The 22269-nt window shown below is 42.1% G+C and overlaps 1 protein-coding gene across 1 annotated transcript in view; it reads left to right on the plus strand.

Moving 5' to 3' along the window:
• The first annotated feature begins 1504 nt into the window (after nucleotides 1-1504).
• LOC138667373 (oocyte zinc finger protein XlCOF6-like) overlaps nucleotides 1505-22269 on the plus strand; it is a 28109-nt gene continuing 7344 nt past the window's right edge. Inside the window, exons 1-2 of the mRNA XM_069755600.1 lie at nucleotides 1505-1560; nucleotides 1759-1849. Of these exons, the coding sequence (XP_069611701.1) occupies nucleotides 1798-1849 (52 nt within the window). The 5' untranslated portion in view covers nucleotides 1505-1560; nucleotides 1759-1797. The remainder of the gene's footprint in view (nucleotides 1561-1758; nucleotides 1850-22269) is intronic.

The raw sequence follows: 22269 nt of genomic DNA on the forward strand, positions 1-22269 counted from the left end.
ATAAAATGTGTCTTCTGCTTTTTCCATGTTTTTTTCATTTTACAAGAATTGTTCGAGCCAATTTTCTTTAGAAACATTTCAATATCTGTTTTTTATTCTGGTGTTTTTCCTGTAATATCGGAAAGTCTAAGGCCAGAAATAAACCCCATAAATCACTCTACATGGAGACTTTGGGATCAGATCATTTCTGTCCGCGTTGATTGTGGAAAAAAAAAAATCTTTTCTAAAAGCCTCAAACTTCTGTGTGTGAATCAGAGCTGAGATCTAACGTGATAGAAGATTACAGTGCGGGGAAGACTGGAAACCTTCATATAGAGGCCGGTGGTGATGGAGTCAGTGACCGACTCTGGCCAAATCTGTCTCTAGAGCCGCAGTAGAAGATGAAGATGTCGTCCTCATCATGAAGTAGTTATTTCTCATGTCGCGTGTAATGAATATCTCCTGCAGTATTGCTAATGCCGATTCCAGGGTGGTAAATGAGACGAGAATTAGCCTTATGGAAGATGAGTCTATGAGAAACGTATTCAGCTGCCGACTCTGAGGAAGAAACTGCTTGTTGTCTGTGGCCTAAAAATATAGGTTTTATTAGTAGATGTAAAGAAGGAAACTAAATACTGTAAAATAATAAATCTCCTCATATGTTTCCCTTATTATTTCCAGTAATTGTATTATTATAGGATTCTTATGATGTTACATCGGCTCATCTTCTCATTCAGGTCTCTACAATATCGAATCCTCTCAGTGAAGATCTTCTACAAAAGAAAATTTTCCTGATTTACCCATCATAGATGGATATAGACAGAGACAAGATGGCGGAGAGGATATTACACCTCACCCTAGAGATCCTCTTCCGGCTTACTGGAGAGGTGAGAGATTCTCATGACGTCACATTACATCATTCTTATCTATGGGAATAACAGATGGACAGAACTGGAGAGGTGAGGACTCTGGAAATGTCTGTAGTGAGATTTATTAATGTCTCTCCATTACCAGGATTACACAGTGGTGAAGAAGACCTCTAGTGATCGCTGTCAGGACCCTGTGTCTGAGGGATGGGGAAGACCCCTGAGCCCAATCACGGGGCCTCCACCTCACCCCCTGATCCATGAGGACATCAATGACCAGAAGATCCTAGAACTCATCTACAAGATGATTGAGCTGCTGACTGGAGAGGTGACACTGCTGGGAATGCTGGGACATTATACAGTAACACTATGAAGGGATCGGGGGATGATGGTATCATTGTATGTGTCAGGTTCCTATAAGGTGCCAGGATGTCGCTGTCTATTTCTCCATGGAGGAGTGGGAATATTTAGAAGGACACAGAGATCTGTACAAGAACGCCATAATGGAGGTTCCCCAGCCCCTCACATCTCCTGGTAATAGACAGGACTAAATACACACGGCCTATAATTATCTGTATGTAAAGAATGAATTCACTCCCTGTATGTGTTTCCTCCAGATCGATCCAGTAAGAGGACAACACCAGAGAGATGTCCCCATCCTCTTCCTCCACAGGACTGTAACCAAGAAGATCCCAGTGCTCCTCAGGATCATCAGGTAGATGGAGAGAAGGTGTCAGGAGATCTCCCATATGATGTGTAGACGCCGGTGAAGGTCTTGTGCTCAGTCTTGTTTTATCCACCAGTATTATATGTTTTATATTTGTGTAATGAGAACGGTGGAGATGGCAGGATTAGAGCTGATCATAGATGTGACTTCTCCATCTGTCGGTGACTTTTACAATATTTTTTTCAGGGTGAAGATCTGACCCATATTAATACTACAGAGACATATATGAGGGGTGATGAGCGATGTAAAGAGGAGATTCCTACATATGACTACCCAGGTGAGTACTAACCACTAAATGCAGAGAAGTCACAGATTCTTCTCAGTCACCGGCTGTGGCTGCTTTATCGGTGGTGTCGTCCGGCCGTATTAACATGATCACCATTTTGCCTCTAGACCACAACATTCTCCTCCACCCAAAACTGTTCAAATGACTTTGGGCATTGAAAGCCCTTTTCCATAGAACTTACAACCTGGTAGATCCACCTACCCCCTGGGTTTAGGAGATGCTGTTACCTGCCCAGATCTGTGAACTACAAAGCCAAATGACAGCGTACGTAGAATGTGCTGACAAGATAGAAAATCACTTGAAGAAAAATATGATGATGGGCCTGTAAGAGAAAGCGGAGGGTAATGATGCTGTTGGCTTCCTAGAACCCTGAGATCTTATCGGAGGAATCTCCCTTCTCTCCCTTCTGTGCTGCTGAATGTGATCATATGGTCCCTACAAGACCAGGTCCAGTCTTTCTGGCCAAACTTCACTTTTATGATCGACAACATTAAATGTGCAGTGAGGCCAAGTGTGAATTTCTGGACAATAACAGAGTTTCCCTTTATCCTGACTTTTCAATTTGTAATAAAACCGACTAACTTCCAGGAGGATTGTGATAATGTACATAAACCCATCACACCGGTGCCATGATATATCTCTGAGCTGTAATATAGGCTGATGGCTGTAATATACATTTATTCCCGCCTGCAGGAGATGTGTTGGCTCCAGCCCTAGTTTCATGGATTCACTCCACCTCATAAATTATATTGTTTTTGATCCTAAGAAATTCAGATTACTGCACAATCTCTCCTGAAATGGGGAGCAATAGTATTTCATCTAATCTTCTGGTCAGGACTCCAATGGTCCACCATAAATGAATGCAACTCTGGTTTACTGTTTATTCTGTGTTTGTAGTTTTCAGTTAACGAGATTCTTGTGCTCTGGGACAGGGTTGTGGGCGGGGCTTTATGTGGTGCTCTGGGGCGGGGCTGTGGGTGGCCTGTGGGCAGTGCTTTATGTGGTGCTCTGGGGCAGGGCTGTGGGCGGTGCTTTATGTGGTGCTCTGGAGCGGGGCATTGGACATGGCTGTGGACTGGGCTTTATGTGGTGCTCTGATTACATATTCATCTGTATTGGCTTATGTCAGGTCGCAGATCCCTCACTGACCTGCCCCCCCATGGAGACTGTTCAGTTTGAGCATTTCAGTAGATGTTGTTGTCTATAGTCGGTTTTTGATTACATTAGTGTCCAGAATCCTCTGATTTATCCTCTTCCCGCAGCCAGTTTTGTGTTCTTAATCAGGCCCCATTTTTACAATCTGACGTGTGTCACTTTATGTGGTGATAACTTTGGAATTATTCACAAAGGATAATAGAAAACAAATGGATCTTACAAATTATTTTCCAAATTCTCACTACACCATATTCCAAATTATTATGCAAATGACATTTTTCTCAGATTTTCTTAAATGGTCGGTGCAAATGACAGTCAGTCTAATAAAAGTCATCACCCATTAGATTATACATCGAATTTTATTGAAGAAACCTCCCAATGATAATAGTATAATCTCCAAAATAAATAAAAACTCAAAAACGCACTGTTCCAGATTATTATGCACAGTAGAGTTTCTAAACATTTGATGTTTTAAAGACCTGAAAATGCTCATTTGTGGAATTTGCAGCATTAGGAGGTCACATTCACTGAACAAAAAAAGCTATTTAACTCCAAAACCTCCTAACAGGCAAAGCTACATGGTAACATGGGAACCCTTCTTTGATATCACCTTCACAATTCTTGCATCCATTGAACTTGTGAGCGTTTCTGCTTGTATTTCTTTGCATGAAGTCAGAATATCCTCCAAGAGCTGCTGTTTTGATGTGAACTGCCTCCCACCCTCACAGATCTTTTGCTTCATGATACTCCAAAGGTTCTCTATAGGGTTGAGGTCAGGGGAAGATGGTGGCCACACCATGAGTTTATCTCCTTTTATGCCCATAGCAGCCAATGACTCAGAGGTATTCTTTGCAGCATGAGATGGTGTATTGTCATACATGAAGATGATTTTGCTCCTGAAGGCACATTTCTGCTATTTATACCATGGAAGAAAGTTGTCAGTCAGAAACTCTATATACTTTGCAGAGGTCATTTTCACACCTTCAGGAACCTTAAAAGGCCCTACTAGCTGTTTCCCCATGATTCCAGCCCAAAACATGACTCCTCCACCTCCTTGCTGACATTGCAGCCTTGTTAGGACATGGTGGCCATCCACCAACCATGCACTACTCCATACATCTGGACCATCCATGGTTGCTCAACACTCATCAGTAAACAAGACTGTTTGAAAATTAGTCTTCATGTATGTCTGGGCCCACGGCAATCGTTTTTGCTTGTGAACACTGTTTAGGGGTGGCTGAAAAGTAGATTTAAGAACCAAAGCAAGCCTTTGAAGGATCCTACAACTTGAGGTTTGAGGGACTCCAGAGGCACCAGTAGCTTTCAATATCTGTTTGCTGGTTTGTAATTGCTTTTTAGCAGCTGCGCTCTTAACCCTTATCCGGCTGAATAGGTACAATTGTAACTATTCCGTTTTAAAATTGCAATAACTTTTTTTTGAAAAGACGTAGAGGGCTGAAATTTCGTGACATCTCTACATTTTTGGTCCAGAATATATTGGCCAAATTTCAATAAAATATCTCCACCCGCTTCCGAGATAAGGGGTCGAGATCTTTTTGCATCCATAACAAGCTGCATAGGTACAAATGTACCTCATATATTTTGAATGAAGATAATGCAAGGGAAAAAGCATAAATTTTTTTAATGATAATGCTATTTAACTATTATAAACAAGTAAAAAACTGTTCATTTACATTATAAAAGAAAATGTAAGAAACTTTTTTTTATTGATTTTCTTTGCAAGTAATGCATGTTGGCTTTGCTACAGAGTGTTCATCGCAAATGGGTTTCACACAAACCACACAAGACTTTCTAGTCTTGCGTTGTTTTCGCCTCAGGTCTCTGCAGACATAGCAACTACCAACAACAGGGGAGGGTCCACGACTACCATGAGGTATTTTGGGGCCAGCTGCTGGCTGCGATGCTACCACAATGCATCGTCCAAGCACCATTTCTACTGCACCTCGAAGAAAATGGTTTCTCATTATCATTTTGTTTGTACTACGATCTTCAATTGCAATCATACACAGCTGATTTGCGAGATCTTTCAGGAACTTTCTTCGTTGATCCTTTGCCCTGAAGCTTGGATTGTGTTCTCTGTAGATGATGTAGGATGCTAACCCACTGACATCAATCATATTGTAGAAAAATGCCAAAGTCCAACGTGATGTTCGTCGTTTCACAGTGTACTCTCCCAACATTTTATCCATAACATCAACGCCACCTTTTGTTATGTTGTAGTATTTTATTATCTCTGGCTTGGCTGCTAGTGTCTCTTCAACTTCTCCCGTCATGTGCATAGATGATAGAAGCACGACTGATTTGTTCTTCTTTGGTACATATGAACAGACTGTTGCATCATGATTGTAGGCAAAATTTGTCGAGTATACAGGCCTTTCTTTGGCAGGCTGCATGTTTTTAGGTAGGAACCTTTTGTTTTTTCTCACTGTACCAACTAGTGTCATGTTCCAGGAGTTCAATACCTTAGCTAGTTCCATGGTTGTAAAGAAGTTATCGGTGGTGACATTTCTTCCAGAGCCTTTATACGAGCTCACTAGGTCCAATACTGTTCGTTCTCCAATGTTTACTTGTCGAGGACCATCAGTTGGTTTCCCAGTGTAGAGCTGACCTTGTAAAGGGTAGGCATTTGATGAGTCACAAGCCCAGAAAATCTTTATGCCATATTTAGCTGGTTTTGAAGGTATATACTGGGTAAATTTAGTATGACCTCTAAATGGAAATAATTGCTCGTCGACGGTGATACAATGATATGGCTTGTAGGCTCTCTCCAGATTACTGTTCAGCATTGTCCAGATGTCCCGTATTGGTGCAGCTTTATCTGTTTGCACACGTTCTGCACGTGTATTTTCGTTGTCAAACCTGATAAATCTGAGTATCATCTTGAAGCGGTCACGAGACATGGCTGCACGTATAAGAGGCAGAGCAGCAACATTCCACATTTCCTCCAGATTCTCTTTGTTGGCTCTGTGCACACCAGCAGCAATCAGTATGCCCAAAAATGCATGAAGTTCAGTTTCAGTAAATTGCTTGAATGTTTTTTGTGGTGGCCGTTTGGAAGAATCAGGAAAACGTTGTACCAGTTCGTTGTTGTAAGCATCACAAACTCTCTTGGCCTTTCGATTCGTTTCCCGTAATATGATGTCACACATCTCGGGAGTCATGATGGACTTGAATAGCTCTTTTGCTGTATATAGGTTGCTGATTGCTGCAGGGCCACCTCTTTGTCGTAGGACATTACGAGATTTTGTTTGTGCATTTGGCAGTGGATTACTGCACCATTGAGTTTCATCCTTAGCAGTCCAAATGTCGCCTGCACTTTGAGGCACAGAATCATCCTCAACACTTTCGTCTGATTCGTATTCATTTTCATGCTCTATGACCATTTCTTGTTCAATGTCTGAATCTTCTTCAGTAACATCCACTTGTGGTACATAGTTTTCATCATCAGATGGAACATATGGTTCATCCTCATGCTCAGAATCAGATTCTTCTAGCATTCGCATTATTTCGTCAGACGTAAATCTGTAAATATGAAAAAATGTAAAATAAATAATTTTCCGAAATACTACATTATTGGCTTTTCACAAAATTATACTAACCTGCAAACACGTTTTCTTGGATTATGGCGGAAACTAGATCCAGCATTACCATCACTCATGATGACTTGCTAGATGAATTTTGGCTTCGTATTTTGTGCTGAATATAAATAAAACATCGTAAAACAATATGTAGATACTAATTATTATCCATTTTTCGTATAAAAATTATACCTATAGTGATAAGTTTCATACAAAATATATGTAAGCCAAGTCCAGGCTGAAAGACAATTTGACTGTTCTGTCCCCACATAATGAGAATAAAGGTATAACTGGCTGTTAGATGCTGTGAGACTTTCCTACCTTCGTTTCCAAGAAATTGAAGACTTCACAAGCCTAGAAATGTGTGCTCACAGCAATGAGATGAACAGCAAAATGGCTAATGAGAGGAGGGAGGCAGGAAGACAAGTAGAAGCCACTCCCAGTTTGAATTAACTTAATTGACAGCAACATAAGTGACCAGTAACAACACTGAACAATAGATATCAGCATAACATTTGTAGCTGAATGAACTTTAGTTTCTGAAACCAAGTAAAGTCTTCCCACAGTGGAGGTATATGTGAAGGTACAATTGTACCTATGCAGCCTGTTAAGGTTGTAAAATTATGCAGCCTGACAAGGGTTAATCCGATGAACCTGCCTGGCAGAAACCTTCCTCATTATGCCTTTATCAGCACGAACATGTCTGTGCTCAGATTCATCCACAAATCTCTTCACAGTATGTTGATCACGCTTAAGTTTTCAGGAAATATCTAATGTTTTCATCCCTTGACCAAGGCATTGCACTATTTGATGCTTTTCGGCAGCAGAGAGATCCTTTTTCTTTCCCATGTTACTTGAAAACTGTGGCCTGCTTAATAATGTGGAACATCATTTTTAAGTAGTTTTCCTTTAATTAGAATAACCTGGAAAACTAATTATCACATGCGTTTAAGATTGATTTCAGTGATCCATTAAGCCCTGACGTATAATACAATCCATGAGTTTATTTGAAAAACAATTATATCTTTAGGACACTTAAATCCAGTTTGCATAACAATTTGGAACATGGTGTATACCCTACATACGATTGTACACTACTCTCTGGGCACATGGCCGTGTTCAGAAGGGAAGGAGCGCCATTTAGGTGTTTGAATGCAGATCTAGCTGGAATAGTTTGCAGACACAATGTATTGGGAGCACAGTTCATAGTCAACTGGCAGCTCAAAAGATCTCCACCATGAACATGCTTGGCACTATCTTCTCTGCTTTCCATATCCCAAGGATTGCCTTGCTCATCGCTCTTTATCACCATTACATGGATCTGGACTTACACTGGAACCCCTCGGCTTGGACCATGGTGTTACCTGCTCTTCTGTGTTATTAGAATAGTCAGGTAGCTGGATCAGAACCGGAAGGACAGAATCAGAAGACACAAGAGTATTCAGTAAACGGGCCACGGTCACAGCAGTAAACAAATACACAAGCCACAAGCTGAGCACAGAGGACTGAACCTTAGTAGGACAACGCTGTTTCTGGCAGATTCCGGCCATGTGCTTTGAGGATTAGTAGGGTGTGGTACTTTCCAATTGGCTGAAGTAGAGAGCAGATTACTCCAGCTGGACAGCAGGAACAGATCCCAGATGAGATTGGACACACCTTATGCAGAAGCCCTAATATGAATAAATGACAGAAAACCAGAATAGTCAAAATCCCCATAAAGTAATTCTATTTTATAAATTAATTCACTGAGGGCTATAATCTATACATATGTGGTCAAAATTGTTGGCACCCCTTGTTTAATGACAGAAAAACCCACAATGGTCACAGAAATAACTTAAATCTGACAAAAGTTATCAGACATAAAAGATCTATGAAAATGAACAAATGAAAGTCAGACTTTGCTTTTCAACCATGTTTCCACAGAATTAAAAAAAAATAAAACTCAAGAAATAGGCCTGGACAGAAATGATGGTACCCCTGAAAATAATGTGACAAAAGGGACACGTTATTTCAAGGTGTGTCCACTAACTAGCATCACAGGTGTCTACAATCTTGGAATCAGTGCGTGGCCTGTATATAGGGCTACAGATACAGATGTGTGGTGACATGATGTGTATCACACTCAACATGGACCAGAGGAAGCGAAGGAAAGAGTTGTCTCAGGAGATTAGAAAGAAAATAATAGACAAACATGTTAAAGGTAAAAGTTATAAGACCATCTCCAAGCAGCTTGATGTTCCTGTGACTACAGTTGCACATATTAGTCAGAAATGTAAGATCCATGGGACTGTAGCCAATGTCCCCGGATGTGGCTGCAGGTGGAAAATTGATGACTAATCAAAGAGACGGATAATACAAATGATAACAAAACAGACCAGAAAAACTTCTAAACAGAATAAAGGTGAACTTCAAGCTCTAGAGCATCAGTGTTAGATCGCACTGTCCTGTCCTTGATTGAGCCAAAGTGGACTTCATGGGAGACGACCAAGGAGGACAACATTGTTGATAAAAAAGCCAGACTGGAATTTCACAAACTACATGATGACAAGCCACAAAACTTCTGGGAGAATGTCCTATGGACAGATGAGACAAAAATGGGACTTTTTGGCAATGCACATCAGCTCTGTGTTCACAGACAGAAAAATGAAGCCTGTCAAGAAAAGGACACTGTCCCTACTGTCAAACATGGAGGAGGCTCTGTTATGTTCTGGGGCTGCTTTGCTTCATCTGGCATATGGTGTCTAGAATCTGTGCAGGATACAATGAAATCTCAAGACTATCAAGGGATTCTAGAGAGAAATGTGCTTCCCAGTGTCAGAAAGCTTGGTCTCGGTTGCAGGTCATGGATCTTGTAACAGGATAATCATGGATCTTGTAACAGGATAATGACCCAAAACACCCAGCTAAAAACCGTAGAATGGCTAAGGCTACTTTCACACTTGCGTTGTTTTCAATACGTCGCAATGTGTCGTTTAGGGGAAAAAACGCATCCTGCAAAGTTGTTTGCAGGATGCGTTTTTGCCCCATAGAGTAACATTACCGATGCATTGCGACGTATTGACACACTTCGCAACCGTCATGCGACAGTTGCGGCGTGTTGTGGCGGACCGCCGGGAGCAAAAAACGTTAAATGTAACGTTTTTTGCTGCCGACAGACCGCTTTTTCCGACCGCGCATGCGCAGCCGGAACTCCGCCCCCACCTCCCCGCACCTCACAATGGGGCAGCGGATGCGCCGGAGAAATGCATCCGCTGCACCCGTTGTGTGGCGCATCAAACGCTAGCGTCGGAATCTCGACGCAATGCCACGGGCCGAATCCAATGCTAGTGTGAAAGTAGCCTAAGCGGGAAACAGTGGACTATTCTGAAGTGGCCTTCTATGAGCCCTGACCTAAATCCTATTGAGCATCTTTGGAAAGAGCTGAAGCATGCCGCCTGGAAAAGGCAACCTTCAGACACGAGACAACTGGAGCAGTTTACTCTTGAGGATCGGCCAAAATACCAGTCGAGATGTGCAGAAGTCTCATTGACAGTTACAGGAATCGTTTGCAGTGATTGCCTCAAAAGGTTGTGCAGCAAAATATTAACCCTTTCGCACCAGCGCCTGTTTTTTGCCTTCATGATTGGGCCAATTTTTTCAATTCTGACCAGAGTCACTTTATGAGGTCATAACTCTAGTGCTTCAATGAATCCTGGTCATTCTGAGATTGTATTCTTGTGACATATTGTACTTTATGATGGTGGTAAAATTTCTCTGATATGACTTGTGTTCATTTGTTAAAAAAAATGGAAATTTGGAAAAAATTTTGAAACTTTTGCAATTATTTAAATTTTTATGCTCTTAAATCAGAGTCATATCATACAAAAAAGTTAATAAATAACATTTCCCACATGTCTACTTTCCTTCAGCGCAATTTTGGAAGCAATTTTTTTTTTGTTAGGAAGTTATAAGGGTTTAGGCTGTGTGCACACGTTGCTGATTTTTCGTGTTTTTTTCGCTATAAAAACGCTATAAAACTGCAAAAAAAAGCATACATTATGCATCCCATCATTTAGAATGAATTCCGCAATTTTTGTGCACATCGTGGTAAAAAACGCAGCATGTTCATTAATTTTGCGGATTTTTTGCGGATTACCCACTATATAATGCATTGGGAGATGTCCGGAAAAAACGCACCAAAAACGCGCAAAAACGCATGCAGATTTCTTGCAGAATATTTCAGGTTTTTCTCAGGAAATTTCTGCAAGAAATCCTGAACGTGTGAACATAGCCTTAAAGTTGACCAGCAATTTTACAACAAAATTTATAAAACCATTTTTTTAAGGACCATGTTACATTTGAAGTGTTTGAGCGGTCAATCTGACAGAAAATACCCAAAAGTGACACCATTCTAAAAACTGCACCCCTCAAGGTGCTCAAAAACACATTCAAGAATTTTATTAACCCTTCAGGTGCTTCACAGAATTGAATGGAATTTGGAAGGAAAAACTAAGCATTTTCTATTTTTTCACAAAAATTAAACTTTAGACCTATTTTTTTTTACTTTCACAAGGGTAACAGGAGAAAATGGGCTATACATTTTGGTTTGCAATTTCTCCTGAGCATGCCGATACCCCATATGTGGAGGTAAACCAGTGTTTGGGTGCACGGCAGGGCTCGAAAGCTTTTTGAATGTAAAATATGTTGCAATAATTAGCGGTTTCCATGTCACGTTTGGAGAGCCCCTGATGTGCCTAAACAGTGTAAACACCCCACAAGTGACACCATTTTGGAAACTAGACCCCTTAGGAAACTTATCTGGATGTGTATTGAGCACCTTGAACCAACAGGTGCTTCACAGAATTTTATAACGTAGAGCCATGGAAATAACATTTTTCACAAATCTTTTTAGCTCCATATTTTTCACATTTTCATAAGGGTAAAAGGAGAAATTGTTCCATACAATTTGTTGTACAATTTCTCCTGAGCACGCCGATACCCCATATGTGGGGGAATACTACTGTTTGGGCACATGGCAGAGCTTGGAAAGGAAGAAGCGCCATATTGGAGAGCAGATTTTGCTGGAATTGTTTGTGAGTCACATGTCACATTGTCAGAGCCCCGGATGTGTCTAGTGGAAACCCCCCAAAAGTGACCCCATTTTGGAAACTAGACCCCCCAATGAACTTATCTAGATGTGTGGTAGGCTCTTTGAACCCCCAAGTGCTTCACAGAAGTTAATTACGTAGAGCCGTGAAAGTAAAAATTCATACTTTTTCCACAAAAAAAAATGATCTTTTCACCCTCAATTTTTTTTTTCAAAAGGTAGGAGAAATTGGACTCCCAAAGTTAATGTGTAATTTGTCATGAGTATGCTGACACCCAATATGTGAAGGTATACCACTGTTTGGGTGCATGGCAGAGCTCAGAAGGGAAGGAGCGCCATATTGGAGAGCAGATTTTGCTGGAATTGTTTGTGGGTGACCTGTCACATTGTCAGAGCCCCTGAGGTGCCAGAACAGCATAAGCCCCCAAAAGTGACTGCATTTTACAAAATACTTCCCTGAATGAATTCTTCTAGTGGTGCAGTGAGCATACTGACACCACAGCTGTTCCATAGAAAATTATACCATTGGGCAGTGAAGAAAAAATAATTACATTTTTACCACTAAAATGTTTTTAACCCCAGATTTTAAATTGGAAAATGGGTAGATAGGTAAATGGTCACTACACCCATAGATGAATTCCCAGATGGGTGTCATTTCCAATTCCCAGAGGGGTGTCATTTCCAATTCCCAGAGGGGTGTCATTTCCAAAATAGGGTCACTTCAGGGGGGATTCTGCTGTTATGGCTCTTTGGAGAGTCTTTATGTGCCAGAACAACAGAATCCCCCCTGAAGTGACTCCATTTTGGAAATGACACCCCTCTGGGAATTCATCTATGGATGTTGTAGGGATTTCACTCACTCAGGTACGACGGGTGACACTCAGGAGGCATGTTCCTTTAAAAGTTCACAGGGTTTATTGCTTCATAAACCATATGGCAAAAATAACAGAAAACAAATAGCCTTTGGCTCAGGAAAGAAAACAAGTGTCCAGTCCTTCAGGCTCAGTCCCGGAGCCTTAACACACTCAGGAGGGTTTCACCTCCACACATATCTGCTGTGTAAAGCATTAGCCTGATTTATATAGAGCTAACCACACCCAGGAACCCATCACATAATTAGACATGTGGTCTGACATCACCACAGGTCCTGAAACACATATACATATACATGGTTATGTGCAATAAAGAAATACTCTGGGCTACATCACAGCGACAAGCCATCTATGTGACACATACTGTTGTGAATTCTGCTTTTGGGTTCCCTCTGTGCTATTCATTTGTTTTACTCTTGTCCAGCTTAGACTGTGTCAGTGTTTTCTCAGTCTTGTTGGATTCTCTGGAGTTGCAGATATACGCTCCACATCTTTAGTTACATAGTTACATAGTTACATAGTTATTATGGTTGAAGGAAGACTATATGTCCATCTAGTTCAACCCATAGCCTAACCTAACATGCCCTAACATGTTGATCCAGAGGAAGGCAAAAAAAACCCATGTGGCAAAGAGTAAGCTCCACATCGGGGGAAAAAATTCCTTCCCGACTCCACATACGGCAATCAGACTAGTTCCCTGGATCAACTCCCTATCAAGGAATCTAGTGTATATACCCTGTAACATTATACTTTTCCAGAAAGGTATCCAGTCCCCTCTTAAATTTAAGTAATGAATCACTCATTACCACATCATACGGCAGAGAGTTCCATAGTCTCACTGCTCTTACAGTAAAGAATCCGCGTCTGTTATTATGCTTAAACCTTTTTTCCTCCAAACGCAGAGGATGCCCCCTTGTCCCTGTTTCAGGTCTATGATTAAAAAGATCATCAGAAAGGTCTTTGTACTGTCCCCTCATATATTTATACATTAAAATAAGATCACCCCTTAGTCTTCGTTTTTCCAAACTAAATAGCCCCAAGTGTAATAACCTATCTTGGTATTGCAGACCCCCCAGTCCTCTAATAACCTTGGTCGCTCTTCTCTGCACCCGCTCCAGTTCAGCTATGTCTTTCTTAAACACCGGAGACCAGAACTGTGCACAGTATTCTAAGGGTGGTTGAACTAGTGACTTGTATAGAGGTAAAATTATATTCTCCTCATGAGCATCTATGCCTCTTTTAATGCATCCCATTATTTTATTTGCCTTTGAAGCAGCTGCCTGACACTGGCCCCTGAATATGAGTTTGTCATCCACCCATACACCCAGGTCTTTTTCATTGACGGTTTTGCCCAGAGTTTTAGAATTAAGCACATAATTATACATCTTATTACTTCTACCCAAGTGCATGACCTTACATTTATCCCCATTAAAGCTCATTTGCCATTTATCAGCCCAAGCTTCTAGTTTACATAAATCATCCTGTAATATAAAATTGTCCTCCTCTGTATTGATTACCCTGCAGAGTTTAGTGTCATCTGCAAATATTGAAATTGTACTCTGAATGCCCCCTACAAGGTCATTAATAAATATGTTAAAAAGAAGAGGGCCCAATACTGACCCCTGTGGTACCCCACTGCTAACCGCTACCCAGTCCGAGTGTGCTCCATTAATAACCACCCTTTGTTTCCTATCCCTGAGCCAGCTCTCAACCCACTTGCACATATTTTCCCCTATCCCCATTATTCTCATTTTATGTATCAACCTTTTGTGTGGCACTGTATCAAAAGCTTTTGAAAAGTCCATATACACTACATCCACTGGGTTCCCTTGGTCCAATCCGGAACTTACCTCTTCATAGAAACTGATCAAATTAGTCTGACATGAACGGTCCCTAGTAAACCCGTGCTGATACTGGGTCATGAGGTTATTCCTCTTCAGATACTCCAGTATAGCGTCCCTTAGAATGCCCTCCAGGATTTTACCCACAGTAGAGGTTAAGCTTACTGGCCTATAATTTCCGAGTTCAGTTTTTGTTCCCTTTTTGAATATTGGCACCACATTTGCTATACGCCAGTCCTGTGGCACAGACCCTGTTATTATGGAGTCTTTAAATATTAAAAATAATGGTCTATCAATGACTGTACTTAATTCCTGCAGTACTCGAGGGTGTATCCCATCCGGGCCCGGAGATTTGTCAATTTTAGTGATTTTTAGACGCCGCCGCACTTCCTGCTGGGCTAAGCAGGTGACATTTAATTGGGAATTTTTATCACTAGACATTTTGTCTGCCATGGGATTTTCTTGTGTAAATACTGATGAAAAAAAGTCATTTAGCATATTGGCTTTTTCCTCATCCTCATCCACCATCTCACCCAGACTATTTTTAAGGGGGCCAACACTATCATTTTTTAGTTTCTTACTGTTTATGTAGTTAAAGAATATTTTAGGATTATTTTTACTCTCTCTGGCAATGAGTCTCTCTGTCTCAATCTTTGCTGCCTTGATTTGCTTTTTACAGAATTTATTTAATTTTCTGTATTTATTTAATGCCTCCTCACTACCTACTTCCTTTAATTCTCTAAATGCTTTCTTTTTGTCACTTATTGCGCCCCTTACAGCTCTATTTAGCCATATTGGTTTCCTCCGATTTCTAGTATGTTTATTCCCATACGGTATATACTGTGCACAGGTCCTATCCAGGATGCTAATAAACGTCTCCCATTTTCTTTGTGTATTTTTGTGTCTCAGGACATCGTCCCAGTTAATTGCACCAAGATCCTCTCTCATCCGTTGGAAATTTGCCCTTCTGAAGTTTAGTGTCCTTGTAACCCCTCTACTACACATCTTTTTAAAGGATACATGAAAACTTATTATTTTGTGATCGCTATTTCCCAAGTGACCCCCAACCCTTATATTTGATATGCGGTCTGGCCTGTTGGTTAATATTAGGTCTAGCAGTGCCCCCTTTCTTGTTGGGTCCTGAACCATTTGTGAAAGGTAATTGTCTCTCATAGTTGTCAAAAACCGATTACCTTTGCTGGAACTGCAGGTTTCTGTTCCCCAATCTATTTCAGGGTAGTTGAAGTCCCCCATAATAATGACTTCTCCTTGAGTCGCAGCTTCATCTATTTGCTTTACGAGGATATTCTCCATTGCTTCCATTATTTTTGGAGATTTATAACAAACCCCTATCAGTAATTTATTATTTTTTCCCCCTCCCCTTATCTCCACCCACAGGGATTCTACATTTTCATTAAATTCACCTATATTATCGCGCAGGATGGGTTTTAAGGACGATTTTACATATAGACACACCCCTCCCCCTCGCTTATCTGTACGGTCATTTCTGAACAGGCTATAGCCCTGCAAGTTAACAGCCCAGTCATGGCTCTCATCCAGCCACGTTTCAGATATCCCCACCATGTCATAATTATGCTCCAACAACATTAGTTCTAATTCGTCCATTTTGTTGGCGAGGCTTCTGGCATTAGTATACATGCACTTTATGTTCCTCTCTGTACTTCTATTTCTTAAATTATTAACTGTTCTGACCCCACCCCCCATGCCACCGCCACCCCCAACTTCCTTATTTGGTGGAGTTTTTGTATTTTCTGTTGTGGATATTTTTGGAAGGATTTTTAATACTGACCGCTTAGTATCCTGTCCTATCCTTTCCTATTTAGCTAGTGTGGCCTCATTTGCTAAATCCTGTTTCCTGACTGAGTGTGTCTTTTCCTCTACTACTCACAGTCATTATTTGTGGGGGGCTGCCTATTCTTTGGGGTTCTGCTCTGAGGCAAGGTAGAATTCCTATTTCCATCTATAGGGGTATTTAGTCCTCCGGCTGTGTCGAGGTGTCTAGGTTTTGTTAGGCACACCCCACGGCTACTTCTAGTTGCGTTGTTATGATCAGGGTTTGCAGTCAGTATAGTTACCACCTACTCCAGAGAAAGTTTTCATGCTGCTCCAAGGTCACCTGATCATAACAACATACCTCCCGTCGACTACACACCCTTTAGCCATGCAACAATGTAGTGACCATTTTCACTACATGGATAATTTCCAGAAACACCTAGTGGAAGTTTTAGAGCAAAAATGTCATTGTAGTGTCCAATATATTGTGCCCAGCTTGTGTCTCTGGAGACATCCCCCCACCTACCCCAGGAAATTATGTCAGCTCTACTCAGATGTGTCTGTCACTAAATAAACCAAATGCTTGAATGTCAAAACAGTTTAAAAACGTGGTTCTGGGTTGAAGATTTTAAATAAGTCATGGAGGCATAAGGCTGGCAATGATGGGCATTGTGGGCAATAATAGCGGGTATCATGCCTCATTCCTCTCTTGGAACATACACAACATCTTCTCTGGGGGATCTTTCTTGTTTCAGTTGCTGGAATGAGTGCAATAAAATGTCGCTCAGTGAGTTCTGACATCTTCAGATTCTAAAGGATTGGCGGGGACAACATTTTCAATGACCTTTTCCTGATAATCAAGGAAAGTATCTGCATTTCTGGCTTTTTTGTATAACACAAAATAATTATATGAGGCCACCGGAAACAATTAAGGCTAACTTTTTATACCAGGTATATGATTTTATTGATACCTGGTATGGCAGTAGAACCTGATCTGCAAGGTCCACACCCCCCATATATATGTTGTAGTCAATGACATACACAGGTTTTGGAGTAGTGGATCCCTGTTGGCCTGCAGTGGTACTTGTGGCATCTGTGTGCATCGAGCTCAGGATAAAAATATCTTTTTTATCCTTATACTTAAGGGTAAGCAGCTCTCCATTGCATAAAGCCCCTGACTGCCCCTTTCGGAACTTTTCATTGACCAATGATTGTGGAAACCCCGGACGGTTTTGCGAATGGTCACACAAGCCCCCATATCATGTTCAACCAGACTCTTAAATAGGGTGTATGCTGGTGTAGTACCGTATATACTCGAGTATAAGCTGACCCGAGTATAAGCCGACCCCCCTAATTTTACCACAAAAAACTGGGAAAACTTATTGACTCGAGTATAAGCCTAGGGTGGAAATGCAGCATTTACCGGTGAATTTCAAAAAATAAAAATAGATCATTCTTGCCCCATAGCTGTGCCATATAGTGCTCTGCATGTTCATTATTGCCCCATAGCTGTGCCCCACATAGTGCTCTGCACCATTCATGATTGTCCCTATAGCTGTGCCCCATACAGTGCTCTGCACCGTTCATTATTTCCCTATAGCTGTGCCCCATATAGTGCTCTGCACCGTTCATTATTTCCCCATAGCTGTGCCCCATACAGTGCTCTGCACCGTTCATTGTTCCCTATAGCTGTGCCCCATATAGTGCTCTGCACCGTTCATTATTTCCCTATAGCTGTGCCCCATATAGTGCTCTGCACCGTTCATTGTTCCCTATAGCTGTGCCCCATATAGTGCTCTGCACCATTCATTATTTCCCTATAGCTCTGCCATATAGTGCTCTGCACCGTTCATAGTTCCCTATATAAAGCTGTGCCATTGTCGCCGCTGCTGCTGCAGTAAAAAAAAAAAAAAAGCCATACTCACCTCTCTTGCTTGCAGCTCCCAGCGTCCGGTCCCGGCGCCTCCATCTTCCCGGCGTCTCTGCACTGACTGATCAGGCAGAGGGCGCCGCGCACACTATATGCGTCATCGCGCCCTCTGACCTGAACAGTCAGAGCGCAGACGCCGGGAAGATGGAACGCGGACAGGTGACTATTACATACTTACCTGGTCCCGATGTCCGGCTCCCTCTGCCTGTCACAGCTGGTCTTCGGTGCCGCAGCTTCTTTCTCTAATCAGTGGTCACCGACAGCGCTGATTAGAGAAATGAATAGGCGGCTCCACCCCTATGGGAGGTGGAGCCGCCTATTCATTTCTGTAATGAGCGGTCCCACGTGACCGCTGAAGAGGGGAAGAAGCTGCAGCACAGAAGACCGTGGGACGGCAGGGACAGCGCCAAGATCGCCGGGACTAGGTAAGTATGCCTCAGCGCCCTCACCCCCTCACCCGCCGACCCTGCCACCCACCTTGACTCGAGTAATGAAAATCTCGGCTTATACTCGAGTATATACGGTAGTTGTCAACATACAGATTGTAGCCTTTTTGTAAAAAAAGTAGTTATCAGCTCCCAAATGATTTTTCCAGATGTCCCGAGATAAGTAGGGCATCCTGGTGGGTTTAGTTGGCTATCTTTCCCCTCATAAATGCGAAAAGCTGATGTGTATCCGGTTGAACTCTCGCACATTTTATAGAGCTTTATTCCGAACATTGCTGTCTTAGAAGGAATAAATTGCTTGAGGTGCAGTCTTCCTTTGAATTTTACAAGGGACTCATCAATGGAAATGTTTAATGTTGGGGTGTAAAGCTTTAAGAACTTTCCTGTCAAGTCTTCGATGATGGGTCTGATTTTGAATAGTATGTCATGTTCTGGGGCATCTCTGTGCAGGCATCGACTGTTGTCCTTAAAATGCCAAAATCTCATAAGCATTTCATAATGGGTCCTAGGAAGAACAGCAGGAAATATAGGGGTAGCTTGAACAGGGCGGCTGGACAAATAGGACTAAATGCTCGTTTTTTTTTTTAACAAGCCCCATAGCGTATGTAAGTCTTAAAAATGTTTTAATTTCTAGTACATTAGTTGGTTTCCATAAATTTGACCTAGCATAATAGTATCGTGGATTCTGGCTGATGAATTGGGACACATATAAATTTGTCTGTGGGATAATATGCTCTAGCAAGCTATCTGTCAGAAACAAAAAAGGCCAGGAATGGCCTTAAAATTAGGGATGAATGGAGTAGCCGAATTCGAAGCCTCCCATCTGGGAAATGCTACATCAAGAGGCAAAGCCCCTTGGACATCGGTGTGCGCCAATTCACGAGCACTAGGGACAGCGCTAGTACTACACATTGTTCCCTGAGTTGGAGACATTTCTCCAGAAGTGCTATTTGTTCTTCTTGTTGTACTGGTCCTTGTGTCTGAGGATGGACTAGAATCACTGCTCATTTCTGAGCTATCACTGTCGCTGCTACTAAAGCCTTCGAAATCCACATCGCCATCTGACACTGCACTTTCTTCGCTGTCCGAACATAAAAGTGCCTAAGCCTCCTCTGCACTATAATACTGACGGGCTATTTTACTCATTTTTTTCCCCGGAAATAGAAAACTCTGACGTGACTAACTGACGTGACTGAGGTGACCAAATTATTGGGGAGACAATTGAGAAAAGCCTAATTCTTTAGCCTAACCCTAGCTTTAGAATAAACCCTAACTCTAACTTTAGCCAAACAGTAACCTTAACTTTAGCCTAACAGCAACCCTAACAGTAACCCTAACTTTAGCCTAACAGTAACCCTAACTTTAGCCTAACAGTAACCTTAACTTTAGCCTAACAGCAACCCTAACAGTAACCCTAACTTTAGCCTAACAGTAACTCTAACTTTAGCCGAGCAGTATCCGTAACAGTAACCCTAACTTTAGCCTAACAGTATCCCTAACCCTAACTATAGCACTAACCCTATTCTGCCTTAGGCTACTTTCACACTTGCGTCGTGCACTGCACGTCGCTATGCGACGTCGCAGCGCACCGACGCAAGCAGCGAAAGCACCGCACAACGGGGGCAGTGGATGCATTTTTCCAGCGCATCCGCTGCCCCATTGTGAGGTGGGGGCAGAGTTCCGGCCGCGCATGCACGGTCGGAAAAAGCGGACCGTCGGTAGCAAAAAACGTTACATGTAACGTTTTTTTGCAGCCGATGGTCTGACGCAACCATCGCACGACGGTTGCGACGTGTGGCAAAGCGTCGCAATGCATCGCTAATGTTAGTCAATGGAGAAAAAACGCATCCTGCAAGCAATTTTGCAGTGTGCGTTTTTTCACCTAAACAATGCATTGCGACGTTTGCAAAACGACGCTAGTGTGAAAGTAGCCTTATCTGGTTTTTTTTACTTTATAACAAGATCGCTGACTGACACAGCTGTTACCAGCAGCACTTGTAACACTGTTTCTCCTCTAATCTCTCACTGACAGGAGATCTGAGGAGAAACAGCATTTTTATGAGGCAGATTGCCTGAGAAAGTTCGTTGCTACAACAAACATTCCTAGTGATTTGTCTCATTGACTGGTGTGATGCTGACTTCATCAGGACCTGAACCAGTCAGGTCTCGATGAGGTCGGGGGTCATAGGATGTGTTGAGCGCCGGAATTCCCTATTTATAAGGTATGTGCGGTGTTGTGAATTCTGTGATCAAGCTCCCTCCTGTGGTCACGAGTGGTACTGCGGCTTCTGAGTTTCCTTCCTCAGGTGATGAGGTTAAGTCGTTAGGTGCTGCTCTATTTAACTCCACCTAGTGCTTTGATCCTGGCCTCCAGTCAATGTTCTAGTATTGGTCTTGCTTCCTCCTGGATCGTTCCTGTGGCCTGTCTGCTCAGCATTAGCTAAGTTCTGCTTGTGTTACTTTTGTTGCTATATTTTCTGTCCAGCTTGCTTTTTTGGTTTTCCTTGCTTGCTGGAAGCTCTGAGACGCAGAGGGAGCACCTCCGTACCGTTAGTCGGTGCGGAGGGTCTTTTTGCCCCTCTGCGTGGTTGTTTGTAGGTTTTTGTGTTGACCGCAAAGCTATCTTTCCTATCCTCGGTCTATTCAGTAAGTCAGGCCTCACTTTGCTAAATCTATTTCATCTCTGTGTTTGTATTTTCATCTTAACTCACAGTCATTATATGTGGGGGGCCACCTTTTCCTTTGGGGAATTTCTCTGAGGCAAGGTAGGCTTATTTTTCTATCTTCAGGACTAGCTAGTTTCTCAGGCTGTGCCGAGTTGCATAGGGAGCGTTAGGCGCAATCCATGGCTACCTCTAGTGTGGTTTGATAGGTTTAGGGATTGCGGTCAGCAGAGTTCCCACGTCTCAGAGATCGTCCTATGTTTTGTGGTTTTTGTCAGGTCACTTGTGTGCTCTGAACTTCAAGGTCCATTGTGGTTCTGAATTACCTATTCATAACAGTACTGGAGGCCCAAAGTACTATGCTTCTCAATAGAGGGAAAAAAGAAGTTCTGAGACCATTTTTTTTTTCTTTGCACTGTGTTTTGCCTTTTTTTTCCCCTAGACATTTGGGTGGTTCAGGACACAGGTGTGGTGATGGACATTAAAGGTCTGTCTTGTGTGGATCTTCTCACTGCAAGAGTACAAAATATTCAAGACTTTGTGGCTCAGAATTCTATGTTAGAACCAAGAATTCCTATTCCTGATTTGTTTTCTGGAGATAGAGCTAAATTTCTGAGTTTCAAAAATAATTGCAAACTGTTTCTGGCGTTGAAACCTCGCTCCTCTGGTGACCCAGTTCAACAAGTTAAGATCATTATTTCTTTATTACGTGGCGACCCTCAAGATTGGGCATTTTCCCTTGCGCCAGGAGATCCTGCATTATGTAATATTGATGCATTTTTTCTGGCGCTCGGATTACTGTACGATGAACCTAATTCAGTGGATCAGGCAGAGAAGAATTTGCTGGCTTTGTGTCAGGGTCAGGATGAGATAGAGATTTATTGTCAGAAGTTTAGAAAGTGGTCTGTGCTCACTCAATGGAATGAATGTGCTTTGGCAGCAATCTTCAGAAAGGGTCTCTCTGAAGCCCTTAAGGATGTCATGGTGGGATTTCCTATGCCTACTGGTCTGAATGAGTCTATGTC

This window comes from Ranitomeya imitator, chromosome 2 (genome assembly GCF_032444005.1).
Source record: "Ranitomeya imitator isolate aRanImi1 chromosome 2, aRanImi1.pri, whole genome shotgun sequence".
Taxonomy (NCBI): Eukaryota; Metazoa; Chordata; class Amphibia; order Anura; family Dendrobatidae; genus Ranitomeya; species Ranitomeya imitator.